We start from the raw sequence: 17,298 nt of genomic DNA on the forward strand, positions 1-17,298 counted from the left end.
CCTAAGTGGTCCCCCGACTTAAATCATTCAAATCCCTTTTGCTACATGTCTTACCTTTAGGCCCATTTTCTTCTTGGAACCCTCCTTAGTGTGTTTAACACCCAAGGCTATGTGCCTGCCCTTATTCCCAAACATTTTGAAGCAAGATTGAGCTCTTTTCCAGCTTCTGGGCATTAAATGCTCATCAGGCAACAATTGTACTTGTATGGCCCTACAATGCATTACATGCATATTCAAAATCACAGGATGTATACTACTAAGAGTAAGCCTTAATAGAACTCATGGGCCTTAGCCAGTAACAGCATGTAGGCTCACAGATGGTAGTATGCTTCACTCTCACATGTGGCAGTGAGGAGGAGGTGTGAGGTGGAAGTGAATCAACTGTACTTTCAGCTCATTTTTTCTCTATACCCAGTATTTCTAAAAAATAAAAAGCATTGAAATTTTACTAGTAAAATCTCATTATAAACTTAACCCACACCTTCCCATTCATCAATACTTGTTTTCTCCATCTTCCTGTTGACACTGATGTAATTGTAGAGCCGTGCTACTCTGCTAATATGTCTGCTAACACCTACAACCAAGAGCTAACTTTCACATCTACCTAAGTGTCAGGTCTATGATGTCTGTAGACTACCAAGGAATGCTGAAGCCAGATGAGAAGAATTTCAGAATCATGCACACATGTTGAGGCAATGGCCTCCAACTTGCATTAAATCCAAAATGAGCAGCCTAGCTTTTAAGTCTCCTATATTACCCAGTAAAGGCATCTCTGAAAAGATAGAATCCAGTATTCAACTAAAAATATTCCTAATTTCTCTTATCCTCAAAATCCATGATATCAGCACATAGTTCCTTTTATGTCTTCCAACATACCAGTCTTGAATGCCTTTGTTTTAGTTCAACAAAGAATGAACAGGATGCTAAAGAAGGAAAACCATGGCTTGACATTTCTTTAAATTTATTGAATAATTCTTGGCTGGGAGAGGAAAGATCACAGGCTTGAACAAGAGTAAAGACAAAAGAACAATTAACTGCAAATTATTACAAAAGTAAGTTCTGAAACATTTTTTGAGCCACCGCTAAATAAAACTTTAGTGCATCTTGAAATTCCAAGTTTGGTAAATGAACATTAAATTACTCAAGAGCAAAAAGAGGAGTTACTGTTATATAGTATAAGACCTTAGTGCACTAAATGAGCAAACTCAAATAAATGGCCACAATTATTCAAAGTTACTTCTACTTAATATTCATTAAGTGAACAAGAATGCAGATTGCTTGGAACACAGCACAAGTAACTGAAGGCAGCAAATCCAGCAACATATAAACCTGGCATTAAATAGTATCCAAACCATACAACAGACTGCAATAGGAGCCTGCAGAACCGCAGTTCTAACTCTATGAAAGGAATGTACACATGGTCAAAATAAATAAATAGAGAGGCAGGAGTGAGCAGCACCGCGCCTGTGTGTGCAGAGCAGGCGCACAGTAAACAAGGGGTGCCTACAGGGCTTGTGCTGACGAGCCAAGCGCACTTGACTTGAGTACGCCGCTTCCAATCCCAACAGACACTCCCACAGTTCTCATGTGCTGCTGACTGGCAGACATGATTTTAAATGGAGAGCATTTTCCCTACCCGTGTGTGGACCCAACATCTTTAAACTCTGTGTAAAGATTTCTTTGAAAAATTACAAAATAATACACTGACTAGAAGCTGCTGCAAGTAGCTGTGGAGAAACACTACTGGTGGACAGCAGGTAGCCATGAGGCTCTGGACAAGGACGGAGAGCATGCACCACCACTGTCAGAGCTGCCAGCTGTCACATGGGCCAACTCTTCACTTTCCACACAGTGCACTCAGTATACAGCTTCCTACCAGCACTATAAGTCCTTTGCTAAGCAGAGGTATAGTAGTATGAACTGAATTAATTCACATTAAATATCTTTAGGGGTAAATGAAGCATTTCTGAAAGTACAAAGGTACTACATGAGTTCACTGAAGGCTGTTATAATGTTAGATTTACACCACAAGGAGCCAGCTCATCTCTACTGCCATTTCTTCTGTGGGGTTTTTGTTTGTTGGTTTTTCCGGCAAAGGTCTGTCTGTCTGTGGATCACAGAATACCTTTAAAACTGGTGAATCAAGAATCAGCTCACTGCACATCACAACTTTTTAACAGTTTTGAGTAAATTGTATTTCATTAGGAGCAAAATGCATGACAGTATACAAGTTCCAATATAAATATGTCAAGAAATCTGTGATAAGATGGAGCGCATCTCAATAGAGATGCTCCAAAGACAAAGTGCTTTAAAGCCGCCTCCTTCCCCTGTGTCCGGCCCACAACACTGCTCTACACTCAAACGCTTTCTTTACAGAAAGTCAACCTACACTGCTGCGCACCCTGCCGAAACTTCTGTTTCCCGTGTCCCTGCACAGAGCCAACGCAGTGTGAGGTCCACTCCGTCTCTGTTGCACTGAATGAAGAACACTGAGTGAGCGCTGCTTGGCTTCACCAGAATGCAAAGGAACCAGGAGCAGAGTTAAAGCTCGCCTCAAATAACTACACCAGCAGCTGAAACACGCCTGGGCACTTTCAACTTTAGAAAACCAACATTGTCATTTGCACCTCAAAGAAATTAGAAGTCAGTTTTACTGTTAATCTAAGCAATACATATCATGCAAATTACATACGTGCAGTGTGCTGGTTCCTCGTGCAAGCGCAGGAGAGTGCACATGGGTATTATTCCCTGCATTTCCCCACTCTGGAAAATACTTGAAGAAACTTTTAAAAATGTATGTTTAAGGCAGGCCCCGTGTCTCTATGTTCAATTGAGGAAAAACTACAGTTTATAATGTAGTTTCAAAATACTTAAATTGTTTCTGGAGTCAAAGCAAATCTGACATCTCTATAAAAATAACTTCACCATAATTACTAATTCAAATTAACCTAAGTCCCCTGATAGGTGCTGTGTCTTCTACTCACTGTAGCTTCTAAAAAAGTCAGAGCTTGAGGAAAAATGAAAAATGTAATGAAGAAAAATCACCAGCCCCAAGCAATACGACCTGCTTTAGATTCCAGAATCGGTTAGGGGAGACCCTCCCATCTTCACAAATCTCAGACACAGAGACACAGCCTGGTCACCTCACTCAGAGCAGCCTGCAATCTCTAAAAAACACAGTAGGGAATGTAGAGACCAAAAAAGATCATGAGAAGAGACTTTATGAAACAGTCCAGACACATTTTACTGGGGGAGAGGTGCTTCTGTGCTGAAATGGCAGCTCTCGACCTGTGGGTTGCAACCTCTTCTGGGGCTACATGACCCCCATCAGAAAACACCAATATGTCCAAGTAATAGTAGCAAAATTACAGTTATGAAATATCAGCAAAATAATGTGATGGTTGGGGGTCACCACAACATGAGGAACTGTATTAAAGGGTTGCAGTGTTAGGAAGGTTGAGAAACACTTAGCTAAAAGAAATTACTCTTGGTGAAGTGAGGAGGGTTTTTTTTTTTTCTTCTTCTTCAAAAATCCAACACAGAAAATTACTACTAGGCTCCTCTGAATGCATTTCTACATTAATTTTTAAAATTTCAATTTATTTTACAACCTGAATTTTCATTTGTGGAATAAATAAAAAAGACAAAATTCTTACTGCACAATATTTAGACGTTTTATTTAATGTTAATAGTGGTTTTCTAACTAAGAAAACACTAAAGTAAAAGAATAAACTAGTGGGAAGGTTAAAGTTTATCCTCTCACGCACGCGCACACACACACACACACACATTCTCTCTCTCAAAACCTTCCCCCCACCCCCCACCCCGCTCCTTCTCATTTCAGAACAATTGGCAGTATTAGCAAATAACGTCACTTGATGGAAGGCAAGGGGAACTCATTTATGATGTTCACAGAAACCTAAATCAGTCAGGAGTCTGCTAAGAAATTAAAGGTCTGGGGAAATCTACAAGTACCAATAGCTGAACTAGGGAAATAAAACTGGTTTTAAAGAACAGTACATAAAGAATAAAACTTATCAGAAATAAATAAACAACAAAATATCAGCCTCAGTTTTCTTTCTTGATGTCAGATGACTTATCATTAGACGCCACCTGTTTTCAAAGGAGCCAAGTGATAACTTGGGCCAGGCAGGCCGCCTCAGCCCTGTTTGCAGCAACAGCAGCAGCAGCAGCACTATGTGGATCCAAACAAATGCTGTCAGACAATGCCCCAGCCTCAGGCGGGGTTAGATCGTCCTTCACAGAATATTATCTCAGGGTCATAACACATACACATGTACAGAAGATTAAGTAAAGAGAATATCTTGACAAAGATTACAAAAGTATGAACTATATACAGTGTAATGACAGAAAGCATTTTAAAAGCTTCTTACTTTCCTCTCAATTCAATTAAAATGTTAATATTCTGCATTTGAATTTTATCCTACATGTAAATCATCAATTTCTTTACTTTCTAGACAAGCATACTGGTCTGGAGTCTGTTCTGGGCATTTTCTAAAAGCCAATCAAACAGCGACTTGCATCTTTCCTCCCTTGAGGGCTTTTCCACCACTTCGTAGTATTTAAGCACAGCCTGCAGGACATCTCCCACTTTCCATCCTTTCTCTTGTAACTGCTTTGAAAGCTAAGAAAGAAGGATTAACAGAAACATTAGCACACATTAACAGAAAATCATTTCAGGCAACAAAATTTTTGTTTTTATCTTTAGACAAAGCTGGAAATCCTGCTGTTTACCATGAAATATTCTTTCCCAGTTATGAGATATCCCCTCAACCACCAGCCCTTTGCCCAAATTAAACATTTTCCTTTCTTAACCTTCAGAAACACATCTCCACAGAATGACACTTCAGGATTGCTAGAAACAGAACCCAAATCTTGGCAGTGGACAGAATGCATGGGAACACAGAGTAACTGTCTACAGGAAAAGTCTTTACCTAACTAACACCTGCCACACCCTCAATTAGAAACATAAAATAATAATGACAATGTCAAAGTTAATCAAAGGATGTAGATTTTCCTTTCCACAGCATATAGTGTGGTTTATACTCTAGGAAACACTCCACCTCAACAGAAACATGGCTTTCTAAGTTAAGAAATGTAATGTTTCAACAAAAAAAGCAAGCAAAAGAGTAAACGGGGTTTAAGCAACTCCACCACTGCAAAGCAGAACAGGACCTTATTCGTTTTTTTGTTTGTTTACTCAACTATGTAAGAATTCTTAAGTTTTAAAAGGCCTGTAAAATAAATATTGAAAAACTATTTTACTGGAAGTGTTCTTTTCTTTAAACAGCTTTGAGATATAATTCATATGCCATGGGTAGCATCACTGAACTGAAAACAAGTATCACACAATCAATACTGGATGCTCTTTCCTCACACCAGGAAAAAAGCCCTCTGACTCAGAAGCCCCTCTCCATCCTCCGTAGCACCTTCCAGTATGGCACTCATCTACTTGGGGCCTCAGAGCTTTGCCTCTTTGGGGATATTTCATAGAAATGGAACTGTAGGCTCTATGCGTGGTCTTGGGCGGAGCATAGTTATCTTGTAGTAAAGCAGGGATCGGTGCCTCACTACTTTCTACTAACCAACAAAGCTCCTTCTCCATTCATTAGGTGATAAGACAGATGGAGACTTCTCACTGTTTTGTTCTGGTTTGTTCAAGATAGGGTCTTACTATGACCAGAACTTGCTTAATTTAGACCAGGGTGGCCTCAAACATACAGTAATCCTCCTGCCTCTGCTTCTGGTGTGCTGGAATTACAGACCTATACCACCAAGCCTAACACTTGCCTAGCATAAGTTGTTGCCATAGGCATGTCTGAGGAAGTGTCTGTTCCCCCGAGTTACACCAAGCAGTGAAATGCTGGGTGACTTGGTAATGTGTCCTTGGCACTTTGGGGAACTATCAGGTGTTTTCCACCACAGCTTCACCACTTTAGACTCTCACTAAGAACTTTATGAAGAACGCAGCATCTCATGTCCTCCCACACTTGCTGTTACCACCTTGACAGTCACCCTGCTGGTGCTGAAGTGTGTACTGATTTTGACTTGCATTTTCCTAATGGCTAGTAAAGTTGAACACCCTTTCGTGGTTTTATTTTCCAAAGATATGTACTAATAACTCCAAGTCCATTTTAAAATTGTATTATGTGCCTTTTTATTTTTAAAATGAAGTCCTTTGTATATGCTAGGACTAAGAACTTTATAAATACAAAATTATAAACATTTCCTCTCATATGTGAACTGTCTTCTTGCTTTGTTGGCAAAGTCTTTCAATACAAGTCATTAATCTAGTTTCTCTTTTGCTACCTAATATGTTTATATTTTTTGAAATACAATTGTATGCCATCTTCTATTTATCCCCAAGGTAATACTGTTTGTTCTATTTAATAATGAAAATGTTAAATTTTAATGTATGATCCAGAAAAACAGAAAGTATTTATATTATTCTTATTACTACCAAACATAAGCTGTACTTGTCTCAACTGTTTCAAATATCCCCATATCCTTGTGGAGTCCTAGCTAGACACAATCTCTGAGAGCCAATAGTTAAAATGAGCCATAAATATAATAAAACCTTGCCATCCACAACTGAGCATTGTAAGTGACTCAATCAGGCAAAGATCCCTGGGCTAGGTTACACGATAGCAAGGCCTCCTCCTCTAACCACCACCTGTCAACCCATGTAGCCGACCGAGGTCTATCTTAAGCCTCAGTTCTAACAATTTCCCTAGCCACATTTCCACTTGATAATTCATTTGAGTATTTCTCCTCCTTCAAACAGAAGTCTCAAGCTAATAAACTCCACTTCAGAGTATTCACATCCTTCACAGACATCTTCTACAATATTATTGTAAATTTTGAACTAGAAAATAGAGTATCTTGGGTTTTCCTTTCCTGTCCTTTTTTGATTAATCTATATTGTTTAGTCAGTGGACTGTTTTATACTATGGTAAGGTTATAATTTTTCATATGGAAAACTGGGGAAGAACACTCATAAAGCTAAAAATTGAAAATACCTACTAACAGTATGCTTGGTGCACACTAAAAAATGTATCTAACCTTATATTGATTTTTCATTGTATCAGCCTTCTATTCACATAAAGATGAGAACGACCTAATTAATTAGGTACAATTATGAATCACAGAAATATAATAGCTGTATCTTTTCTTAAGAATTCATGAGCTGCTTATTACTGACATCTAATTTCTAGGGTTAGGATGTTAGATTAAGTACTTGTTCTTTACAGTATTATAATTAATCCTTACAAACATGCAAGGTAAGTTCTCTATGACTCTAATCCCACATGCAATTAAGGAAACTGAGACATTCACTAACTCATCTGCCCAAGGTTATACCTACTGGAAAGTGGCAAATCTAAACCCAACTGTAAGACTCCTACATACTAATATTCTGCAATCAACAAGCATTTTGCTAAACCAACAAAGTCATTAAGATTAGTGAGTGGTGTTACTGCTTCCTCACCAGCACTCTAGAAGGGAGATACTTACTAATATAAACTCCTTCTTTGCAGAGTCCTGAAAATAAAGTTCTGCAACTTCAGCCTCAGAGGCAATGAGCCACTGAAGAATAATCCTTAATTGCGGGTCTACAGCTCCAGGCTCCATGTCAATGTTCATAATTAGCAGAGTCTTTCCATTTTGCTGCAAATCTAGTAGTAAATTTAAACAATAGGAAGTAAAGTTTATCCAATCAACTTTCAAAACTCTAGTTTTGATTTAAGATTCCAGTGAATGCTTTCCTTAACTATACCATAATGTCAAATAAAGCATTTCTTAAGGACAAAATAATGCTAAAACAAAGGAATATTTTTGATCATTTACTGATGGCACAAATGTAAAATACTATTTGGAGTGAGTTTAAGTATAAGACAAAGAGGAACTGTTCTCAATTTTACTTTCTTGTTAATGAGAATGATGTTTTTAATACAAAGGAGACATTCTAGCTGGATGATGGGACCAATGTCCTGTGAACTAGTGTCATGTTTAATATTCCCACTCAAAGATAACTGAGTACAAGAAGTATCTAGGGCATGCTGCCAGTCCTTAAGCCGGTATGTACTGATAATGGAAATGTTGGTGAATTTCTTTGTGGTTGATGGACATTTTTCTGTTATAGTATATAAGGCACTCTAGACCACTACTAATCATTTTTAGAATTTGTGTTAGCTTTCTATTCTTAATGTAAAAATTTTGATCCATGTTATACTCAGGAATTTATCTTTTTTGCTCTTTGTGCCAGTATCAATCAAAAGTAAGTGTATGTTGTCTTTCCTATGCAGTCTATATTTAAAATTGTGTATGTGTACTTACATACATTCATGTTTGTGTGAGCCATGAAAGAGAAGTAAGACCCCTGAGAGGAAGAGTAAGGTGACATGAGCAGAGGAAGGGCTGTCCGGCAGGGAAGGAGGACTGTCTGGTAGGGAGAAGCAGCAGCCAAAGGAAAGCATGAGGAATGGGGCCAATGGGAGACAGCAATAAGGAAGATGAAAGTGTAATGATAAATATTCAGAGATCAACACATGCAATCATTAATCACTTTGTATGTTAAACATAAAAAATTAACTTAGTAAACGGTCTGTATATGTTTATTTGTTCTAAAGGAGGTCTTAAATACTATGGAACAAGACACTGTATGTGAGGCCCTTAGTAAGCCCTGCAGTGTTCCTGGGGTTGGAAGCTGGGTTAGTTAATGCTTTTCTACACTGCTAGGGTTTCCTTGGTTAGGGTCTGCTGGTTACCTGGCCTGATGGGAAACTTCAACAGAGGTCAAGGCTTATGCCACCTAACTAACAAATAAATTAATAAATAGGAAAGAAGGAAGGTTTAAAAAGCAGATATTCACTATTGTAGGAATCCCTAATTTGGAGGCTTTCTGTCAATCTAAACCAATCTATCTTCTAATGGAACAAATTTCAAAAGTTCACTACGACTTCATACATGAGAGATGCCCATCATCTCAAGAGCTGAGGAATGATGCACTTGAATATAATTAACCTCCTGGTTTTTACATAGTAACAGAAGACATTTTCAGGCCTACTACTAATTTTTTTTTAATGAATTATTTTATTTTTATTAAGTTGTACCTCTTCTCTTAATTATTCCTCAGCAAAGTTAGTTAAGTAATAACTAGGCTATTAAAGACCCACAACTTACATACATACATACAGATAGATAGTCTTTGGAATAATTATATTCATGAGTGTTATTAGAAGTATATGACTTTTAAAGATCAACACATTAATGAACAAAAATAAAGCAAATACTACGTAGATTATCACTAACTCTAAAATGTATAGTAAGGGCTGGAGAGATGACTTGCTAGTTAAGAACACTGGCTGCTCTTGCAGGAGCCAAATCTGACACCCAGCATCCACATGCCAGCTCTTAACTGTCTGTAACTCCAGTTCCAGAGCAATCAGACGCCCTCTTTTGGCCTTGTTGGATACTGCACACAGATATAGGCAAAATACCCAGTGACATAAAATAAAAATAAATCTAACCGTGGGATGGCTCAGCTGGTAAAGGCACTTGCTTCCAACCTTGAAAAACCTGAGTTGACATCTCAGGTCCCACATGGTAGACAGAAAACTGACTCCATGTGAGATGCATGACATGTGTGGCATTCATGTGTTTACACTTATGCACACTCAGGCACACATACAAAACAAATAAATGTGATTTTAAAATACTAAATAACAATAATTTTAAATCTGAGAATTTTAACTTAAAGATCGGTTATGTAACTTCCCTGAACAAGAACAGTGTAGATAAACTGGCTGGAAACTGAGGGTTATATCTCAAGAAATTCTCTTCAACATTTTATAATTGTCTCAGTGTACCTACATTATTGGCGTGAGGGTACGAGGTAGAACTCCCAACATAGAACACTAGGCTATCTCCAGCCCTCAGTTTTCCTACTTCTAAAAAAAAATAATAATTTTTCACTAGTTCAAAAATAATTATATTAAACATTATTTTTAATATAAATATGCTTTTTTATAAAAATTATTATCATTTTATAATTTTTAAAAAGTAAGACCTGAGAAGGACATTCAAAAACTATATAAATACGATAATAATTTAGGTTCCATGAAGTCTCTAGGCTCGCTTGGACATGCTACTCTAAGAGCTGACGTCACAAACTACGGTGAAGACGTTGCAGGCAATGACACCTGGTGCTGGCATAGTAAGAACTCTGCTCACTAGAGAAGGCTGTTCCCTGAGTAAGTGTAGTGAGTACAGAAGTACACGCGGAAGAGAGTTGTGGGGACATTTAAAGTTCCTTTCCAGGCTCACTTTTTGGCTCATAGAAGTTTGACAAAAATACTAATTCTACAAGTTATCAATGTAAAGGAAACTATGAGTTTCAGTTTGAGTGAACTCCTCATCCCCAGCTAAGTGGCACTGTTTGGGAGACTGTGAGGTCATTGCTGCAGGGCCTGACAGGAGTAGGTCCCTAGGGTGAGCTGTGAGGACCACAACCCATCCGCTGCTGTGGGACTCCTGCCTGGTTTCCTCTAGCTACCAGTCCCACTGCCATGTCCTCCCTGCATGAACCTCCTTCCCATTTGGCAAGCATTTTGTCACAGCCACAGAAAGTAAGTAATAAATAGAGTAATAAAAAATATGCTGTAATTACACTAAATTTATTTTATAACATGAGAAGGATTTTAGATTAAGTTTTAAAAAGAGAAATATATCCGAAGCTTTTTCCTCAAACTTTTTGTTTTTTGCAGTGATTTGTGAGGTTTCATAGCAACAATGCAAAGCCTATCTGTGAGAGGCATAAATACAAACCACAGAGAGTTACACAAACAGACTTAGAGCAACTGTGACTAACCTTCCACACCATCCTCCTGCTCGTCATCTCCATCATCCGATCCATCACTTTTCAAAGAAAACAAGAGTAGTTTTAAAAAACAAAAGAGAGAGCCTAATTAGTAATGAATTAAAAATCACTTCTCAGAAGAGTAGTAAGGAATGAAATGTTACAATATGACATATGACATTTAGAAAGGAGAAAATGGCAACCAAAAGGAAGCTTTGCTTCTCACATTATTTCATGTTAAAGTCTGAATTGCACATGATACCTACAGAAACCCTACCTTATCATGACATTGAAAGCCAAGCCACTTCAGGTGAAGTATTCTACCCTGGTTTTAAGTAATATACTATCTGAATATCAGAATGTCATGAATGATGAAGTACTATTGCTTCTACTAATGCCATTTATTGTTTTAAAACAATTTTCCTATACTTTTATTATATATGAAATTAAACTACATAGGAAAACAAAACAAAACAAAATAAACAGAAATCCTGTAGGAAGCAAGCTCTTTTTAATGAAATCATTGGTAGAATGAAAAATAGCAAGCAGAGCAACCCATGCAAACAGTCACACATTTTGCAATTAGATGTCAGTCATATTTTAGATAGTTGAAATTTTCATTAGATGTAAATATATTGAGCAGAATCATGTCAAAATTCAGGAGGAAAGCAGGTTGATACATACTGGCTCTCTTAGGAATAATGACATCATGCATTAGTGATGAAAGAGTCATCAGTGTTAAGTGTCTAAACTGGACCAACCTGTCTGATGTTGGAAAGGATAAATTGTCCTCATACAAATCTCCTTCTAAACCAAGACTGCTCCAGCTACTGCTGTTACCATTACTGCTAGAGGGAGAAAAGAACAGAGCTGAGCTAGAAAGTGAACAGTGAAGATCACCTGTGTTTCCTTGGGACAGCTTCTGTCCTAAAGCTGCCACAGTGGAGTGGAGCGTCCACAGGGGGGGGGGGGGGCGAGACACTGTCACTGCTAGTCCATAAAGGATAACTGGCAGGGCTGGAGATGAGGGAATCTTTTCATTGTCCTCAAAACAACATGGAATCATTCTAAACTTACATTTATTTTTAAGATTAAAACAACATGACTGTTAGGATGGCAAATGACTGTATGATAAAATGAGTATCTCATGACAAGCCTTAACATGTAACTTATTAAAAACAACCAAAAGGGCAATATACTTTGCTACTCCTCAGTTTGGAGAAAAATTAAAAAGTAAAAAGACCTAAGTTGAGGTCTTCTGAGATTTCTGAACAGTACAAAACAATGGTGAGGTGTAGGAAAAACTATCTCAAACAGCCCTCGCCTTCCTATTTCAGAGATCATCACATCAACATGCAATTATCTTTACTTCTGACATTATACAAACTAAGCAGTTGGCAAATAGCACATATTTTCTTCAGAAGAAAGCTAAGAAATAAGAAGGCTTATTTAAGCAATACATTTGCATGGCTGGCTAGTCACCAAAGTCACACATAGCTCTAGCTTCTTATATTACCTAGCCAGAAGAAGAAGGCAGCTGTATCTACAACTACAGCAAGCATTGTTTGGAGAAAAAAAAAAGTAACCATATTCGAAAATAAAATTATAGGCTACTTTTCAAATTAAAATTTTCAACATGCAACTTAAATATTCTATTCACTCCTATTTATTAAGATAATTAGTAAGCACATTAGTAAGCTTGCATGATAAGCAGCTTTTTACTTCCCACTCTCTACTAGTCAATTAGAACTTAGCATCCATACAAACTGAAACGTTGCCTCTTTAACATGAACTCACTTCTTGCACATCAGTAAGTGTTGTCAAGGTAAACAAAGTCATGATTACCAAAGGTTCTAAGTAGTTTCTAAGCATTCCCAAATAAATTACATATCCATTTTTACTTTAACAGTATCAAACTTTCACAAATTACAATGCATTAAGGTAAAACAAAGCCATTTTTCAACATATATTAAAACAAGCCTAGTTCCATTATAAAACCATAAAGACAACCAGAGGTTTACCTCAGTCTATCTATCATTAGACAAACTAAAACACAGAAAATACAGTGGCACAGAATAGACAACTATAAACAAAAAGAGAGAGAATGATCTCAAACCCTGTCTACTTTAAGAAAATGATTTTCTAAAGAATGAAAACCACAAAATTAAAATTCTTACCTATATTCTACTAACAATAAATTTTCAATCTAATTAGTAATAAAATTCATCATTTAAATTTCAAATGAACATGTCAAGTAACATCTAAGTAACTAAAGAATAAAATGCAGAAATCTTTCTAAAGAAACCCCTCTTGCTCCTGTTTATGAAAGTGGTTCAGATTCCAAGTCAGTTATTTACAGAATACTACCTACCTCTAAAAGAAACTATGCATTTCATCTAAACAGCATACTTTCAAAATAGAAGGGACTATTAAACTTCATTATTTTATACCAGAACCACACAAGTAAACCAAGAAGTATGATCACCCTATCTTGAGCCAACGTATATAATTTTGTGTATGATGTGCTGAGAACTGAACCTAAACCTTGCACATGCAGGTAAAGTGCTCCATCGACCACTGCACTGTAACTTCCTAACTAAAATGTTTTCTTTTGGGGGAGTATTTGTTTGCAGAGGCAGGGCCTTGGTAAATTGCCCAGGCTACTGTGAAATTTGTAACACTCCTGCCTCAGCCTTCAGAGGGTTATGGCCATAAAACATCACACTTGCCTCTAATATATAATTTCAAAAATGTTTCTAGCTATTCAAAATATTTAAGAAATTCACATACACAGGCCAGCTCTCTTCATGATCAATTATACTTCCTAACCCTTCTTTAAAATCTAATTTTTAAAACTGATTTTCTTTACTGACCTTCCTATTTAAAGTGTAAATTCAAACTGCTTACTGCCAACCTTGATCTCTGTGCCTATAAGAGCAGAAGCCACAAAAGACTGTTTTGTAAAGCTGCCTCTCTCAGATGTGGTGCAAACACTGTCACTGAGATCACTTCAGGTGCTTCTCAGGCACACGCATTTTCAGGCCCCTGCCTAGCCTCCTGAGTCAATCCCTGGAGGTTAGGCTCTGGAAACCTGTATTCAACAGGCACACTATCAACCCAGAGTTTAAGTCCCAAGAGCTGTCTCCTGTCTAAATCTCAAAACCACTGCAACATGACTAGTTAGTAGTGCATACTAACAGTACTTGTATGAAACACACATCTTCTGACTAAACACTCTCAAGTCAGACGTTCTCCCTACCTGGGTTCACATAATTTCTGAGCCTGAATGCATTTGCTCAGATTCTATATAATTACTCTGGCCTCAGCCTGATTTGGTTTTGTTACTGTTACGAGGCTGTCACTTCAGCCTGGTTTCTAAGTTATCCATATTAATAAACTAAACACTGCAGGCAGAATGAAGACTAGAGCCCAGGAAAGACTTGCCCCTTGCAACAACTCAGTTAACCCTCTCTAGTTACTGAGCTTTCTACAAACCCTCTTAAGACCACTGGCTTCTCCCAGTTTAATGTCACTCTTGCTGAAGTCTTGGAAGCTTGTTTTCCTTAAAGAAGAAAAAAAAACTTAAGTGTTATTACAGTGTTCCAGGGAAAATCATGATTTTTGACCTTGCTCTACTGTTTCCATTTTAAAGACTATTTTTTGGCATCCAAATTGTAAAAAAATACTGATTTTTCCCATAACATAACAAACACAGTATAAGAAAGAAAGAAAGAAAGAAAGAAAGAAAGAAAGAGAGAGAGAGAGAGAGAGAGAGAAAGTAAGAAAGAAAGAAAGAAAGAAAGAAGGAAGGAAGAAAAGGAAAAAAAAGAAAAGAAAATGTGTAACCAAGTAGAAAAGAAACCCTCCCAGCCTTAGGCTAGGACGCCTCGCTCTCCTAGGCCAGAGGCCACACCTCCTCTCCTTATGCCACCCCAGCCTCTCCTCCAACGTCACACTGTCTTCCTTCCCTCTCCCAGCAAGAACATTTCCAGGGTCGATGTCAGCAGGGACTGCACACGGTTCTTTCCACATATACCTCCTGGTAGAGGTATGCTGAGAACTTCTCCCTCCCTGAGGTCTAACTATTGCTGTTACTTCTATTTCAATTGTCAGTTAATATGGACAAATACTTCACGGGAGTTCATAAGCAACCCATGAATGCCTTTAGGTAGAGGTGAGAATATAAGAATCTATATCATAATGAAATATTTCAAAGGAGGCTATTGTGAACAAAGTTAACTAGAAAATTTGCATGTAAAGTAAATGTCTTCAAGTATATAAAACTTTTTTTTACAGATTCATGTAAAGTGAAATTTCTGGTTTCTTTGGAGACTCAGTTGTGTCATGTGACGTTTTTCTGAAAACTGTGTTATGAGAGGATGTTTTGCTGAGAACAGACACATGGTGTTTTTCTGGAAGCTGCCTGGAAAGAGAACATGTGATGTTTGGAAAGGGTATAAGTATAACCCAGCAGACAGTGGACTACACTGTGGCATTGGTTTACCTTGCCACTCTTTGCTGGGCTTTGTTGGGCTTTGCAGATGCTGGTCTTGGCTGACAGCACTGTGGCACTTGTTTGTCTTGCCTCCTTAGCTGATCATCATTTGTCATGACCTCATAGAGAGAAATGCATCGAAGAACTTGTGGTGATATTCTGGGTGGCTTACCACTTTGGACTGAACTGCCGTTGCTGGTTAGTGAATGATGTTTGTGAGTGGATGGAGTACTATTGCTGACTCACATCAATTCAACCACTGATGTCCTGACAATGAAGACTGGAATTACCCCAAAGAACTATTTCTAAATAGGTCCACATTCCCCTGTGCCCTATTAACCTTTCATTTCCACTACCTCAGGTGAGTGGTGGGCTAGAAGGGAGGTTAAAGTATTTAGTAACCCTTATTAAAGTAGGTTTTAAAAAATCTAAGACTATGCAATGTTTGCATTTTCAATCCAAGAAGCGACATAAAATATTTTGTTCCTAGCAGAAGTCCTGTCCCTAGAAACACTATTTATTATAGCTTGTATCAGGAAACTGCAGGGTTATAGTAATGCCATTTACAGACACCTAACTGTCCTCATGAATAGCTTTCTAATGAAGGTATGCTCTTTAAAGTGATAAATTATACTCCCACAACATAGATGAAAACTTAACATGGAAATAAAATTCAATATTGCAATACTTTTTTTCAGGTCAGCTGTCAGTATATCCGAAGATATTTGCTCTGTTCCCTCACTGCATTTAATATGTGTCAAAGCCATTGAGAAGCCAGGGATGGCAATATAATCCACAAGCCTATAATCCAGACCCTGGAAAGTTAAGAGAAAAACTTAACTTCAAGACCAGACTGGGCCACACCAGAAGAAAGCCATACCCTTAAGAACAATTAAAGTAAAAACTACAAAAGAGCCACATTGTGAATAATAAAATGTTGGATGTATAGACAGATTTCCAAATTGAGAATTTTTAAATAACACAAACCCACTGCTCACTTTTCTTAAGTCTAGAGACCTTTCTCACACACTTAACTATACAGTCAGAGTTACCTTTCACTGAGATGATGGAAACTGCTGCTTTCATCTTGATGGTCATCCTCAAAACTTAAGTTGGACCAGCTACCTGTGCTGTCTTCACCAACACTGAGATTCATCTGCTGGCTGCCAAGTGACTCAGTTGACTGAAAATCTTCTATTTCTCTTGAACTAGGAAACGATCACATGGTAATAATTTAAAAAACAATTGAAGCATCACAAATTGTGACAAAGAAAGAAGATGATAAAGCTGACACTAAGGAATTATATCCCCGGTGACACTAACACCCCTGAACATGTCGCTGCATCTGCACATAATGAAGACTGAACATCAGCACAGCAAGGACCGCATCTGCTACCTAGACAATACCCTTGTGCATCTACATTCAGTTGAAAGCACTTTCCACGTTCAACAGGACACTGAGCAGAAGTACGCCTCACTAGAAGTTCTAAGCAAATCATCTGACCTATAAAAATACTACCTTCATTTGAATCTAAAAGAGCCTCCTTCTGGCTTTTAGTATTAGAAATGCAGTTTGAAATTCTAGCTGTGTCAACCAAGCCTATATTCAAACTAAAGAAATCTCTTCATAATATGAATCATAAACATATTTCTTAGCAGAAACTGATGTTCCAGCATTTGGGAGGTATCTCTGTGATTCAAAACCAGTCTGATCTACATAATTCTAAGCTAGCCAAGGCTACATAGTAAGACCCTGTCTTAGAGAAACTAAACTAATTGCTCCATCTGTATATCGTCAACACAGTTCTAAAGAGTGATGCTTAAGCAGGAAGAGAAAAGGTATCAGTTTTCTGATCAAAACTTTCCATTGACTTCCAAACATCATATATGTATAAGCTGGTCCCTCACTGCCATCCTCCAAGTTGAG

At 37.8% G+C, this 17,298-nt stretch overlaps 1 protein-coding gene across 8 annotated transcripts in view; it reads right to left on the minus strand.

The window, feature by feature from the left end:
* Positions 1 to 944: 944 nt before the first annotated feature.
* Positions 945 to 17,298, minus strand: part of Akap11 (A kinase (PRKA) anchor protein 11) — a 44,735-nt gene continuing 28,381 nt past the window's right edge. For 4 of the 8 annotated variants that reach the window (XM_006518898.4, XM_017315981.2, XM_030247771.1 and 1 more), the window contains 5 exons: positions 16,424 to 16,579; positions 11,638 to 11,724; positions 10,889 to 10,935; positions 7,534 to 7,694; positions 945 to 4,645 (listed from right to left, as the gene is read on the minus strand). In XM_006518898.4, the coding sequence (XP_006518961.2) occupies positions 4,475 to 4,645; positions 7,534 to 7,694; positions 10,889 to 10,935; positions 11,638 to 11,724; positions 16,424 to 16,579 (622 nt within the window). In that variant the 3' untranslated portion in view covers positions 945 to 4,474. The remainder of the gene's footprint in view (positions 4,646 to 7,533; positions 7,695 to 10,888; positions 10,936 to 11,637; positions 11,725 to 16,423; positions 16,580 to 17,298) is intronic. The other 4 variants (XM_006518899.4, NM_001164503.1, XM_030247770.1 and 1 more) reach the window with 3 other exon arrangements.

This window comes from Mus musculus, chromosome 14 (genome assembly GCF_000001635.26).
Source record: "Mus musculus strain C57BL/6J chromosome 14, GRCm38.p6 C57BL/6J".
NCBI classification, from domain to species: domain Eukaryota; kingdom Metazoa; phylum Chordata; class Mammalia; order Rodentia; family Muridae; genus Mus; species Mus musculus.